Here is a 13,436-nt window from a genome sequence, read left to right as displayed (position 1 = left end):
ACTGTGGAGAGTATTCTGGCTGGTTGCATCACTGTCTGATATGGAGGCACCAAATCTCAGGACAAGAAAAAGCTTCAGTGAGTTATTAACTCAGCCTGTGACATCATAGGCACCAGACGAGGGCATCTACATGAGGTGGTGTCTTAAAAAAAGCAACCTCTATCCTCAAAGACTCCCACCACCAAGGCCATGCCCTCTTCAATCTGCTACCATTGGGAAAAAGGTACAGGAACCTAAAGATGAGCACTCAGTGGCACAAGGACAGCTTCTTTCCCACTGCCATCAGATTTCTGAATTATCAATTAACCAAAGACACGGCCTTACTTTTCGTGCATTATTATTTAAATATTTTTATATATTGTAAGATGGTTCATAACATGGATGTTTGCACTATGAAACTGCCACAAATACTGAATTTCGTGACTTGTTCATGACAATAAATTCTGAATCTGATAGATCACTTGTTAATCTAGTGTTTTACAATATGTAGTCTTGTGGAATTTTGAACATGATAATATGTTATTAAATATACACTGAATGTAGATAAACAGAAACTGTTTACATGATACCTGTGCCATTGGTACATAACTTTGGTCAAGTTAACTGTTGCAAGTTTTAAGAGACAATGCAGATCGAGACATGAAAAAGAGGAATGCAATGAGATGCACATGAAACCTTAAAGTTATGTAGAGCTTCTATTTGAGGAGAACCTAGATACACTGGAAAGTTATTTGGCCCATTGAAATGATTTTTCCTGCTAATGTGATCTGTGTCCTAACTCAATAAATCTGTCGATGACTTGTAATCCTTCATGACTTCATTCAACAAAGTTCTGTCAAGTTCAGATTTGAAATGTGCAATTGTCTTGGCATCAATCATTTGGAAAAATGTATTCCAACCTCGTACCCATTGTTATTTGAAATGCCGCAGCAACAGGTCTACAGGAGAAACCATCTCATTAGCTCTACACAAAGCCATGGAACACCTGGACAGCAAAGACACATATATCAGGATGTTCTGTATCGATTACAGTTTGGCATTTAACACTATCATCCCCCTCAAAACTGATCAAACTCCAAGACCTGGGGCTCAATATCTCACTGTGTAATTGGATCATGGATTTCCTCACCTCCAAACCACCATCAGCAAGGATTGGTAAGAACATGTCCTCCACAATCTCCATTAGTACCAGAGCATCAGATGGCTGTGTCTTGGCCCCCTGCTCTACTCACTGTACTCCTGTGACTGCAGCTCGGTACAACAACACCATCTACATACTTGCTGATGATACAATGGAGGTGGGTTGTATAAAAAGGGGTGATGAATCAGCATAAAGGAGGGAAATTGTTAACTTGGCTGAATGGTGTACAAACAATAACCTCCCACTCAATGTCACCAAAACCAAGGAGCTGATTGTGGACTTTGGGAGAGGAAAACCAGAGGTGTACGATCCTGTGATCATTGGGGGAATTAGAGGTGGAGAGGGTGAGAAAATATAAATTCTTGGGAGGACCTTTCCAAGAATTGTGAAGAAAACTATTAATACCTCTACTTTCTCAGGAGTTTGCCGAGGTTTGGTATGACATCAAAAACCTTGGCAAACTTCTTCAGATGTGCTGCTGACCGATTACAACATGGCCTGGTATGGGGGCTTTAATACCTCTGACAGGAAACCCCTGCAAAAGGTAGTGGACCCAGCCTAGTACATCACAGGCAAAACTCTCCTCACCATTGAGAAAATTTACATGAATGCTACCATCAGGAAAGGGGTAGAGGTGTCACAAGACTTGTACCCTAGGTTCAGGAATAGTTGTACCCTTCCACTATCAGACTCCTAAAACACAAACTCAATCAGAGACTCATATAAGGACTCTTATTTTGCACTTCCTCTTCTTATTTATTGAATTTTTTTTTTGTATTCACAGCTAGTTTATTTGCACTTCTTTCTTTGATTACATTTCTCTCTTTTGTATACCCATTTTTCCACGAATACAGTTTTTTGCACTACTGAGGAGTAGAAATTTTGCCTGGCTCGCAGGAAGAAGAATACCAGGGTTGTTTGTGATGTCACTCATTTACTCTGGCAATAAATCAGAACTTTGAACTTTTGAACTTTGTGCATCCCAACTGTCCAAATGATCCCCAAATTTTGTATTCTATAATTGAAACCACACTCTCCATATTAACCTCTGTCAAGATCCCTCAGGATTAATTATGTTTCAGTCAAGTACTTGACTAAACTCTAGGGAAAATGAGCTTAAACTGTCCAAACTTTCCTTAAGACAATTCATCCATTGGTTAAGGAAACCAATACTGTGCATGTCATGCTAGATGAGGATTCGCTAATTTTCTAAATAACTCTAGCATAGCCAGTCTACTGTATACTCATTTCCCTTTACAATAAGCAATTATATTTTGATAGCTTTTTCAATGCCATATTTTTTGTACCCATATACCTTGTTACGAGTTGGGTGTTAACATGTTTAGATCCTGCTGCATCTTGGAGCACTGCTTTTATTTTTGTGTTTTACTTTTATGTCAAACTGGATGGTTCACATTTTCTCACATTGTATCCATTTGTATTCCTTGGCTACCTTCAGTGAAGTCATTGTATGAATTGTAATAAATTGAGGTCCCAGCACTAATTTACCATTCAATATCTTGCCAACCAGTAAAAGATCAATTTATGCCTTCTGTTTCTTATTAACCAGCAAATCTTTTTTTGTGTATCAGTTTTATCTCCACATAGTGAACTTTTATTTTCTCCATTAACATTTGATGCTGCACCTCATGAAAAAGTTTTTTTAAATCCGAGAATTATTTATCCACTGGTTCCCCTTTATGTTTAAATAAAAAAAACTTCAATACATAGGTCAAAAGTATTTCCCATTCACAAAGCAATTTGTCTGTTTATATTGATCCCTCTTGTGATCTATTTTAATCACACATTTTCTCTTTTTTGGTTTTTTTTTGACCACCCCATCCTTCACCATCCTTGTCATTTATTTGTAATTTTCATTACACTGAAAGATTACATTTTTCCCATGTTCAGAGAGCTGCATGAGTCCCAAAGTTCCTACATTTTCTATTTTTTGTCTCAGTCAGGTCAAATTTATTGTCATCTAATAGCACAAGTACCACTTGATAAAACTGCATTGTCTGGTCCTCTGTGCAAAGCATGCAGACACACAACCAGATGTAAAGCACATACTGTGACAAATTATGTTGCGTTTGTATTGTATATAGATATGTTTTTGGGAGATAAATTGGAGCAAGAGTTTTAGTGTAGGTCACATGCAAACACTTTAAAAACCGATCTTATTTAAAATTAGTCTGCTCATGCTAGACAGGCCAGCATCAAGAGCATTTGCAAAAGCTTTGGAGAGTGCCCAAGAGACATCACTAATGGATTGTTTTCTACAAAAAGGCAACAGATGAAAGAACTCGTCGGAGCTGCAGGCTGTCTGGAGTGGAACTTGCTGTCCTAAGAGGGTCATGTGGTTTTGCAAGCAGAGAGAGTAGAACAGGCTTTCTCTCAGTTCTGCAGCTTTACAGTCATCAGCAGCAGCAGCAGCTGGGACTGGAACAGGACAAGCTAGCAAGCTTGTGGAGAACCCCATTTGGGAAGATGGGTTGTGAGTGCTTAGTTCAGCCTGGTCAAAGCCCTTGTAGTCATGTCAAAGCCCTTGTAGTCATGCAAAAGGAGAGGACTTGAAATAAGAGAAACAAAAAGAAACTCTGGTGACCTGAAAGAAAGAGGTTATCATCTGGAAACCCTGATTAGTTTGGATCCTTTGATAGGACTCCTCTGTTCAAGTTTTAAAATGTACAGTTCCATTCCATGATTTGAGTTCTGGTTTGGCAGTAGGAGGTTGGAGTACTGCAAAGTATCTGAAATGAAATTCAAATTTTAAATAACCATTGGGTATTCTGTAAATATTTACAGATATCTCATGGGGCCAGTATTCTCTACCAGTTTATTTTCAGATCCATGCATGTAAAATTTATCAGAAACCCAATTGGCTAAAGTCATCTGGATACCTTGCACACTGTACATCAATTGCATGCACAGAATAGTACAGTGCAGGAATAGGCTCTTCAGCCACTTTAGCCCCTTTTCCACTGGCACCTTGTCCCAAGAATTAACTGGGACAGGGGTCAGTGGAAGAAGAAAACTGAATGCCAGCATCATTTCACATGGAGATTAACCACCTTAACTCCATCTCATATCCTTGGTGTCAGCTGACAAAACCAATGGAAAAGGGACAACTGAAAGCCATGCATTTCCAGTTGAAGGTAGAACACTCTGATCCCCAGGGATGAGTTGTGACCCAGTTAAGGGTGGTCCAGTGGAAATGGCACAAAGGGCTTCCTATCCCAGGACACTGTACAGTCAATTAACTGGGATGCCAGTGGAAAAAGGGCTGACCATGGTGCTAATTGAAATTAATCCCATACACCTGCACATTGTCCATAATCTCTCTATCCTGTGCCTGCTTAAGTGCCTCTGTATAAAATCAAGTTCCTGGGATTACGCATTGAGGCCTGTTTGGGGGTTAAAGGAGATCAAGCCTTAAATGCAAGATACTGATGCAATCAGTTAACCATCGCTTTGAGGGTAAATTAATAAATCCCAATTCAAATTATTTTCTTGAAATGGGTACATGGAATCAAATTAGGCATTGAAAGCAGTCTCTTGATTTGAATTTTTTTTTTGGTTCACTGGATCTGGAGGTTTCGAAGATCTGTGTTTTTAAGATTTAGCAGTTTCAACTTGCTACTGGCTGGAATATTTTTTTCCTTTTTCCATTCAACGTCACTTTTTTGCTTCAAGGCATTTCTCTATGAAGCAGACTTCCCTTGGTTGCCTGTTCTTTTCAGCTTGTGATGTGCATGTCTGTTTTGACTACATTAGTAGGATCTCTTTCAAGGAGATTTCTTGTAGAAATTATAGTCCTCATTTCAGGGCATTATAATATTTAGTACACAGCAATGGTTTGTATATGAAAGTAGTCATGTTTACTTTTTGCATATCCCATATGACTGCTTGAAGTCTGTGATTCATAAACATCATCAGGTGCTGAGCATCTTCTGTGGCAATACTCTGCCAGGTCTCTACTGTTTCTGTCTTCAGCTCCAGCTTGTTTGGGGGCTTTTTCCCTTAAGTTTTTTTCTTCAGCATATGGAAGGCATGCTCAATTGGATTTAGATTAGGTGACTAATTTGGCCATTTAAGAATGTTCCATTTTTAGCTTTGAAGAACTCCCTTGTTGCTTTAGCAGGATGTGTGAGATCATTATCTTGCTATAGGAAGAAGCATTGTCTAATGAGTTTAGAGGTATTTGCTCAAACATGAGTTTCTATACACCTCAGAATTCATTTTATTTCCACCATCAGTTACATCAGTAATGAAGATGAGTGTGCTATTATCTGTGGCAGACTGTAACACCCCCAACCCCATGTTTCACAAATGAAGTGATATGCTTTGGATCTTGGGTAGTTCCTTTATGCCACCAGAGGACACTTTGCTCTTGCTATCACTCTGATACAAGTTAATCTTGGTCTCATCTGTCTGCAAGATCTTTTCCCAGAATTCTGCAGACTCTTATAAATACTTCTTGGCAAACTGTAATCTGGCCATCCTGTTTCTTTGACTATCTAGTGGCTGGCACCTTCTATAGCCTCTGTATTTCTGCTATGAAGCTATCTGCAGACAGTAGTCATTGTCACATCCACACCTGCCTCCTTGCAGAGTGTTTCTGATCTGTTGGACAGATTGGGGGTTTTGGGGTTTGTGGATTTTTCTTGATTTTAATGAAAATTCTTCTGTCATCAGCAATAGAGGTTTTCCTTGGCCTACCAGTCCTTTTGCGCTTACTGAGCTCACCAGCATGCTCTTTCTTATTAATAGTGTTCCATACAGTTGATTTTGGTTATCCCAAGGTTTGTGCATTGTCTCTTACTATTTATTATTGTTTTCAGCCTCATTGACTTTCATTGACACAACTCTGGTCCTCCTGTTGAAAAATGGCAACTGCAGACTCAATAAGTGATCAAAAGCTTAGAACCAAGCCTAGTTCTCTCATATCTGCAGCAATGAAGCAATTAAACATACCTAAGTACTCACAAACACCTGTGAAGCCAAATGTCCCAAACATTATGGTGCCCTGAAATGAGAACACTATAGCCACTTTTAGGTGCAATTGCTCCAAGAATGTGCCTGCAGAAGCGGTCAGGTGGCGGCACTGTTCTGGCACCTGAAAGGGCTGACTGCAGGAGAGGCGCCTTGGAGCGAACGTCGGCTCCTGTCGACTGTGGCCGTAGTCCTGACTGCTGTCAGGGCTGGGGCGGCCAGCGCGGAACTTCGGGGGAGGGGGGGCTGTCGGGCATGGGGAGTTGGGTCGCTGCCTGATTGACATCAGCCCTCCCCCTAGCAGCCTCTTTTAGGCTGCTGCTTTCAGGTGCCTTGGGGGACTACTTGTATGTGGAGATTATACCTCCCTGAGGAGGGTTGGGTGAGTACTCCTCAAGGCCAGGTTTTGCACTTTCAGGTAGCCTCCCGACAGCCACATTGGGGTGGAATATACGGCTTTACATCGGGGTATTCTGGCCACCTGAAAGTGGCTTATGTATAAAAAGTGCCGTACGCCATAGGTGCTCTGTGGTTAGTAAGGTATTTCTTAAGGAGTTGCGGAAACTGCCAAAATGTTTGGCCTGGAAGTCAGCCTGAAGAAAACTGAGGTCCTCCATCAGCCAGCTCCCCACCATGACTACCAGCCCCCCCACATCTCCATCGGGCACACAAAACTCAAAACGGTCAACCAGTTTACCTATCTCGGCTGCACCATTTCATCAGATGCAAGGATCGACAATGAGATAGACAACAGACTCGCCAAGGCAAATAGCGCCTTTGGAAGACTACACAAAAGAGTCTGGAAAAACAACCAACTGAAAAACCTCACAAAGATAAGCGTATACAGAGCCGTTGTCATACCCACACTCCTGTTCGGCTCCGAATCATGGGTCCTCTACCGGCACCACCTACGGCTCCTAGAACGCTTCCACCAGCGTTGTCTCCGCTCCATCCTCAACATCCATTGGAGCGCTCACACCCCTAACGTCGAGGTACTCGAGATGGCAGAGGTCGACAGCATCGAGTCCACGCTGCTGAAGATCCAGCTGCGCTGGATGGGTCACGTCTCCAGAATGGAGGACCATCGCCTTCCCAAGATCGTATTATATGGCGAGCTCTCCACTGGCCACCGTGACAGAGGTGCACCAAAGAAAAGGTACAAGGACTGCCTAAAGAAATCTCTTGGTGCCTGCCACATTGACCACCGCCAGTGGGCTGATAACGCCTCAAACCGTGCATCTTGGCGCCTCACAGTTTGGCGGGCAGCAGCCTCCTTTGAAGAAGACCGCAGAGCCCACCTCACTGACAAAAGGCAAAGGAGGAAAAACCCAACACCCAACCCCAACCCACCAATTTTCCCTTGCAACCGCTGCAATCGTGTCTGCCTGTCCCGCATCGGACTGGTCAGCCACAAACGAGCCTGCAGCTGACGTGGACTTTTTACCCCCTCCATAAATCTTCGTCCGCGAAGCCAAGCCAAAGAAAGATGTGAGTGGGGAAAAAAGGTTGAGAACCACTGCTTTAATAAAATCTGGAAAGTGCACTTTAATCACAAGTGAATTGTTTGATTACAAAGTTAAAACTGTGGAGTAAATAAAGTAAAAAAAGTATCTTTGTCCCAAACATTAAGGAGGGCACAGTATGTTAAGAATAAGAATGTTAGCTGTGTTCCCACTTACTATGGACAATTTTCCAGGGGCATTGTAAGTGAGATTTCTTTAGTTTGTGTAAATAGTCAGGTATGATCTCATTGTAGGGCAGAGTAGGCTCAAATAACCTCTTCAGATTCTTTAGAATTTATTTTGAGTTTTACACTATTGCTGGACATGTTTGAGCATGTGGATATTTTGCCCAAGGTGTGCAGATATATAATAAATTATAGCAGCTTGTTCTTAGCATAAATTAAATATTCTTTTTAAAATTCAGCATTAAAAATATAGGTGTCAGCTGTGTACTAGCATGGTTAGTGCAATGCTGTGACAGTGCCAGCGATTGGGACCAGGGTTTGAATCCTCCGCTGTCTAAGGAGTTTGTACGTGCTCTCCGTGTCTGCGTGGGTTTTTCCCAGTAGCTCCAGTTTCCTCCCACCATTCAAAACATACCAGGGGTTTAGGTCAATTAGGTGTAATTGGCGGCATGTGCTAGTGGTCTGAAATGGCCTTGTTACCATTATTGTATGTCTAAATTTAATTTAATTTATTTTTTTGTTTAGTGTTAAATTGACTTTACACAGTGATGTAAAATGATGACCATTTCCAGATTATTTTGTATCACTTTGGAAGTGAACTTTCACAGTCAAGTGTTGTTCTTGATGTAATATTCTGTGTCTGATGCATATGTGATGATATTTAATCTGATCTTTTTTGAGGAGTATTGTTGGAGAATTTAGACAAGTTTTCCCATTTGTGACCTTTGTTAGGCATTCCCAGGTCAATTGGGTCTTTTATACTGGCAATCTGACCAGACATATTGCTGGATTGGGATGCCACCACCACCACCCCTTGCCCTACCACACCCACTTCCAATAGATTAGTTTCAAACAAAATATTAGCTAGCACCCAGGATACTCAATTAGGATGCATTGGAATTTGTAATCTTCACTTTCTACAGATTATATTTGGCCTTCCTTGCTCTTTTTGTGGAGACATTTTTTTGAGTTGAGTTGCTTTGTCATGCACCAATCCAATTGATTAATTCATGGGTGTATTTTCTATATTTCCTGTTTTTATTTTAATCTGGCCTGTTCCAACTTACTATTTTCAAATGGCTGTCCCAAGATAGTTTACAAGAGGGAAAATAGATGGTAAATGACAATGGGGAAATGAGGCTAAGGGAATATTTGAAAGAAATGATAAGGATTTAGAAAGATGAGAATAGATAGATTTAAAGAAATTTCAGAAAATGTTAGTTTTAACTTATTTTTCAAGTCATCCAAAAGCCAACTTACTCGTCCAAGCCTTAACTGGGGCTAGTTGCAGGACTGGGGTAAGAAGTATATGAGGAGATAAAGAGAATGGAGATAGGTCGTGGAGAAAGTCTTAGTTTGTATTTTGAGTTAGTTCTTACCATCTAAGGATTTCCAACATTCTTTTCAAGGCTTATGATTACTTAGTTTGAAGATTTTAACAAAGAAGTGGCTGAAAATGAGATGTCGCATGAAAAAGTAGAAATGAAACCAATCGTTGCTACATTTTGTCTTGTACTACAATGTGCTTAGGGAAAGTTTTGGTGGATAGAAATGTCCCATCCCTTCAGTAGGTATTTATATTTTGTTTCCTTTGCCAATCTATCATGAAACAATGATTCACACGAAGCTGTGGTTTCATTTTATAACTTGACTGATTAATATCTGAGTCCAGTAGGATTCCATGTTTGGAAATTCTTTCCTTTTATCAACTAAAGGAGGCAATTTAGCACATTTTTTGTTTAATTTCTGCTGTAGGTTTCATGTTTATATACTCTGCATTATCCAGAAGCCTGTGAGCGACAGCTGCACGTCACTGGTGTTTCCTGGAATGCAACCGGCTCTGTTATTGCTTGTTCGTATGGCAGGTATGGAAACTGCAAATAACCAACCTCCTTCTGTCTTCATTATTGATGATCGATGCCCTTGAGTCAAATATTAGCCCAGTTGATTTGAGTTACCTTATTGTTGGATGTGGCAATGAGTTAAGATCAGCAAATAAGTTTAGGATTAGTTTCTGTGTTGGAAATGATCACAGTTAGAGAAACTCAGCAGGTCAAACAGTGCCTTTATGTAGCAAATGTTTTGGGCTTAGTGATGCATCTTTACCTTTGCTGAGTTTCTCCAGCATTTGTGTGTTTTTTTTCGCTTAACCACAGTGTCAACAGAATATGGATTGGACAAGCAAAACCACCAAAATCAATTTTTAGACAATTATTGGAGACTCAATTTAAATAATGCCTTTTTAAAAATATAACTATGGAGGCAAAATTGGTCAGTAAAGTATTATGTCTTCTAGGCCAGTACATGTTGCTTATAAATGTTCATTTTAACTAGGAAACTATTGTTTGTTTGAATACTGTGACATATACGGTACATGTGAACAATTTGAACTGCCAAACAAATGTAAAATCACTCCAGATTGCTTAAAAAGCTAGTAAATTGTAAACCTTGGAGATGAGATTGAAGAGTGACAGCCTGATGGAACAACTAATCAAATTGCAAGTCAGGATGAACCTAGGTGGAACTACCAGAGTGGAATGTTGAGTTTTCTTTCGATTGTTGTTCAAGAGACTTGTTACATTGACCACTGTCAGGAGAAATAATAACACTTCTATTTCAGTAAGAATCATTATACCCCTTGACTACTTGAAATCAATAGATAAGCATGATATGAACTATTTGACAACTGTTTTAATGGAGCTGGGCTCTCAGTAGAACAAAAGTGACTGAATTTAGAGTAAAGCTACATATTTGGGTCTGGTTAGATTGCTAGTGTAAAATACACAATATTGTTGTGATGGAATCACATTGAATGCTTCTAGCTATATGTGGTAGAAGGATTCTGCAGTTGCAGGACTGAGCCCACCTGATATCTAAAGGGCAGTCATTAATGTGCATCTTTAGAGTCTAAACCAGTGGTTCCCAAAGGTTTTCGGTTTGCCGCCCCCTTGGCCTCCCGGGGGGGGGGGGGGGAGGTTTAGTGGTGGTGCTGAGAGGGGAGGGTTAGTGGCAGTGCTGAGAGGGGGTGGTGGTTGTTGTGGGGGGGCTGGTAGTGATGCCAGTATAACATGACAGCCACCGAGACCAGCTCTTGCGAGAACTCCTCGTTGCCATTTATTTTGCTCACTACTGCTACCCCAAAACTGGCCAGAAAATTAGGCACTGGCTTCTTCATTAAACTTTGCAGCAAACTGAATAATAAAAAAACTGAAGGTTTGGAACGCCCCCTATTTCCTCACCACTCCCTGACTGCCTCCTTACCATTCACTTTGGGAATCACTAGTCTAAACTAAGCATTTTTCCCATGTTTATTGGATTCTGAGGGAATGCACTGCTGCATTTCAAATCTGACACACTAAACTATTATTTGTTTAGCAAAAGCACAAAGCTGGAGAAACTCAGCAGGTCGAACAGTGTCCTTTATACAGCAAAGTTTAAAAATAGATAACCAATGTTTCGGGCTTGAGCCTCTTATCAAGACATGAATGCATACAGCACGATAACAGGCCATTTCAGTCCACGAGTCTGTGCTGCCCAATTTACACCCAATTAACCTACACCCCCAGTATGTTTTTGAATGGTAGGAGGAAACTGGAGCCCCTGGGATAACACATGCAGACAAGCAGGGAACATACAAATTCCTTATAGATAACACAAGATTTGAGCCCCAGGCCTATGTGAAACCTCCTACGACCACAGGGGAAGGTACTAGGTTTGGGGGGGGGTGGGGGCGTGGAATTGGTGGGGAAGGATGAGTGCACGAGTGAGTCACAGAGGGAGCGGTCCCTACAGAGGGCAGAGGGGAGGAGAAAGGAAGTTGTGTCTGGTAATGGGATCCTGTTGTAAGTGCCAGAAAATCTGGAGGATAATGTGTTGGATTCAGAGGCTGGTGGGGTCGTAGGTGATGACAAGGGAGATTCTGTGTTTTTTGTGTCTGTGGGTCAGAAGTGGCCAAGGCAGATGAGCAGGAAATGGAGGAATTGCAGGTGAGGGCTGAGTTGATGGTGGTGGAGGTGAAGCCATGTTTGTGGAAGAAGGCAGACATTTCTGAGGATCTGGACTGGAAGACCTAGTCTTGGGAACAGATGTGGTGAAGAAGGAGAACTTGAGAGAAGGGAATAGAATCCTTGCAGGGGACCGAGTGTGAGGAAGTATAGTCAAGGTAGTTGTGGGAGTTTGTGGGTTTGTAATACATATTGGTGGAAAGATTGTTTCCCTAGATGGAGACAGAGAGATCCAGAAAGGTGAGAGAGTTGTCAGAAATGGACCAGTGAGTTTGAGATTGTGATGGAAGTTGGCCGCAAAGTGAATTAAGTTGACAAGGTCATCACGGGTGCATGAGGCAGACCTGATGTAGTCATCAGTACAATGGAGGAAGAGTTGAGTGGTCTTGCCTGTGTTGGCTTGCAGCATGGATTACGCCACAAAGCCCACAAACAGGCAGGCATATCTTGGACTCATGTGGATACCCATGGTTACTCCTTTGATTTGGAGGAAGTGAGACAATTTAAAGAGGTTGTTTAGAGTGAGGAAAGTTCTGCCAGGTGGAGTAAGGTGGTGGTAGAGGGTGACTGGTTGGGTCTTTGGTCCAGGAAGAAGCAAAGTGCTTTAAGACCTACTATATGGAGGTATAAAGGGATTGAGGCAGTCCAATTCGGGGAATCTGAAGTCATTGAAGAGATGGAGGGCATGTGAGGTATCGTGGATGTAGGTGGGGACAGAGTGGACTAGGGGAGAAAAGGTAGTAAAGGTAAGATGAGACCTGGGGAACGAGCAAGTGGAAACGATGGTTCTACCCGGATGATTAAGTTTGTGTATCTTGGGTAGAAGGTAGGAATGGGAGTCAATGAGGTTGGTGGGCATGGGAGAGAAGTGACCAGAGGTGATGAGGTTGGAGATGGTGCTGGAGACAGTGGTTTGGTGAGTTGTGGTGGGGTCTTGGGGGAGGAGTAGGTAGGAGGAGGTGTCAGAGATGTCGTCTGGCCTCAGCAAGGTAGAGGTCAATGCGCCAGACCACAACACCACCACTCTTGTATGCGGGTTTGATGGTGAGTTTGGGATTGTTGCCGGGAGAGTGGAGGGCAGAGTGTTTGGAGAAAGTAAGATTAGAATACGAGAGGGGAGGGATGAGGTTGAGATGGTTGATGTCTCAGTGGCAGTTGGAAATAAAAAGATACAGAGAGGTGTCCAGGAGGAAGAGGCAGCTTAAAGAAAGGGAAGGGGGTCTTGGGTCAGGATTGGAGAGTCACGGTCATTGGAAGAAGGCCCAGAGACAGAGGCAATGGAAGAAGAGTTCGGCATCGTAGTGTGTGTGGAACTCATTAAGGTGTGGGTGGAAGGGAAGAAGGTAAGGCCTCTGTTGAGGACTGAGCACTCATCTCAGAGAGGTGATAGTCAAGACCAAGCAGGGGTCAGAATGGGAAATGGAGTGATGGAGGGTGTTTGGGGGAGATGGAGGATGGAGATGGGAGGTGAGGGTTGGAGGAATAGGGTTGGGGAGGTCAGAGAAGGAGGTGGGGGTGGCTGAGGTCAGAGGGAGGAGATGGGGGCATGAGTGAGGTCAGGGAGGGGGGGAGATGTCTGAGGGTTAGGTAGTTAGGGGAGCTGAGAGGGGGA

General features: G+C 42.2%; 1 protein-coding gene across 2 annotated transcripts in view; it reads left to right on the top strand.

The window, feature by feature from the left end:
• Positions 1 to 13,436, top strand: part of dync2i2 (dynein 2 intermediate chain 2) — a 69,850-nt gene that overhangs the window by 3,918 nt on the left and 52,496 nt on the right. For both annotated transcript variants that reach the window (XM_069919004.1, XM_069918995.1), the window contains exon 2: positions 9,576 to 9,685. In XM_069919004.1, the coding sequence (XP_069775105.1) occupies positions 9,576 to 9,685 (110 nt within the window). The remainder of the gene's footprint in view (positions 1 to 9,575; positions 9,686 to 13,436) is intronic.

Source organism: Narcine bancroftii, chromosome 1 (assembly GCF_036971445.1).
Source record: "Narcine bancroftii isolate sNarBan1 chromosome 1, sNarBan1.hap1, whole genome shotgun sequence".
Taxonomy (NCBI): Eukaryota; Metazoa; Chordata; class Chondrichthyes; order Torpediniformes; family Narcinidae; genus Narcine; species Narcine bancroftii.
The sequence above is the reverse complement of the archived record's forward strand: the minus strand, read 5'-3'. Positions and strand labels throughout refer to the sequence as shown.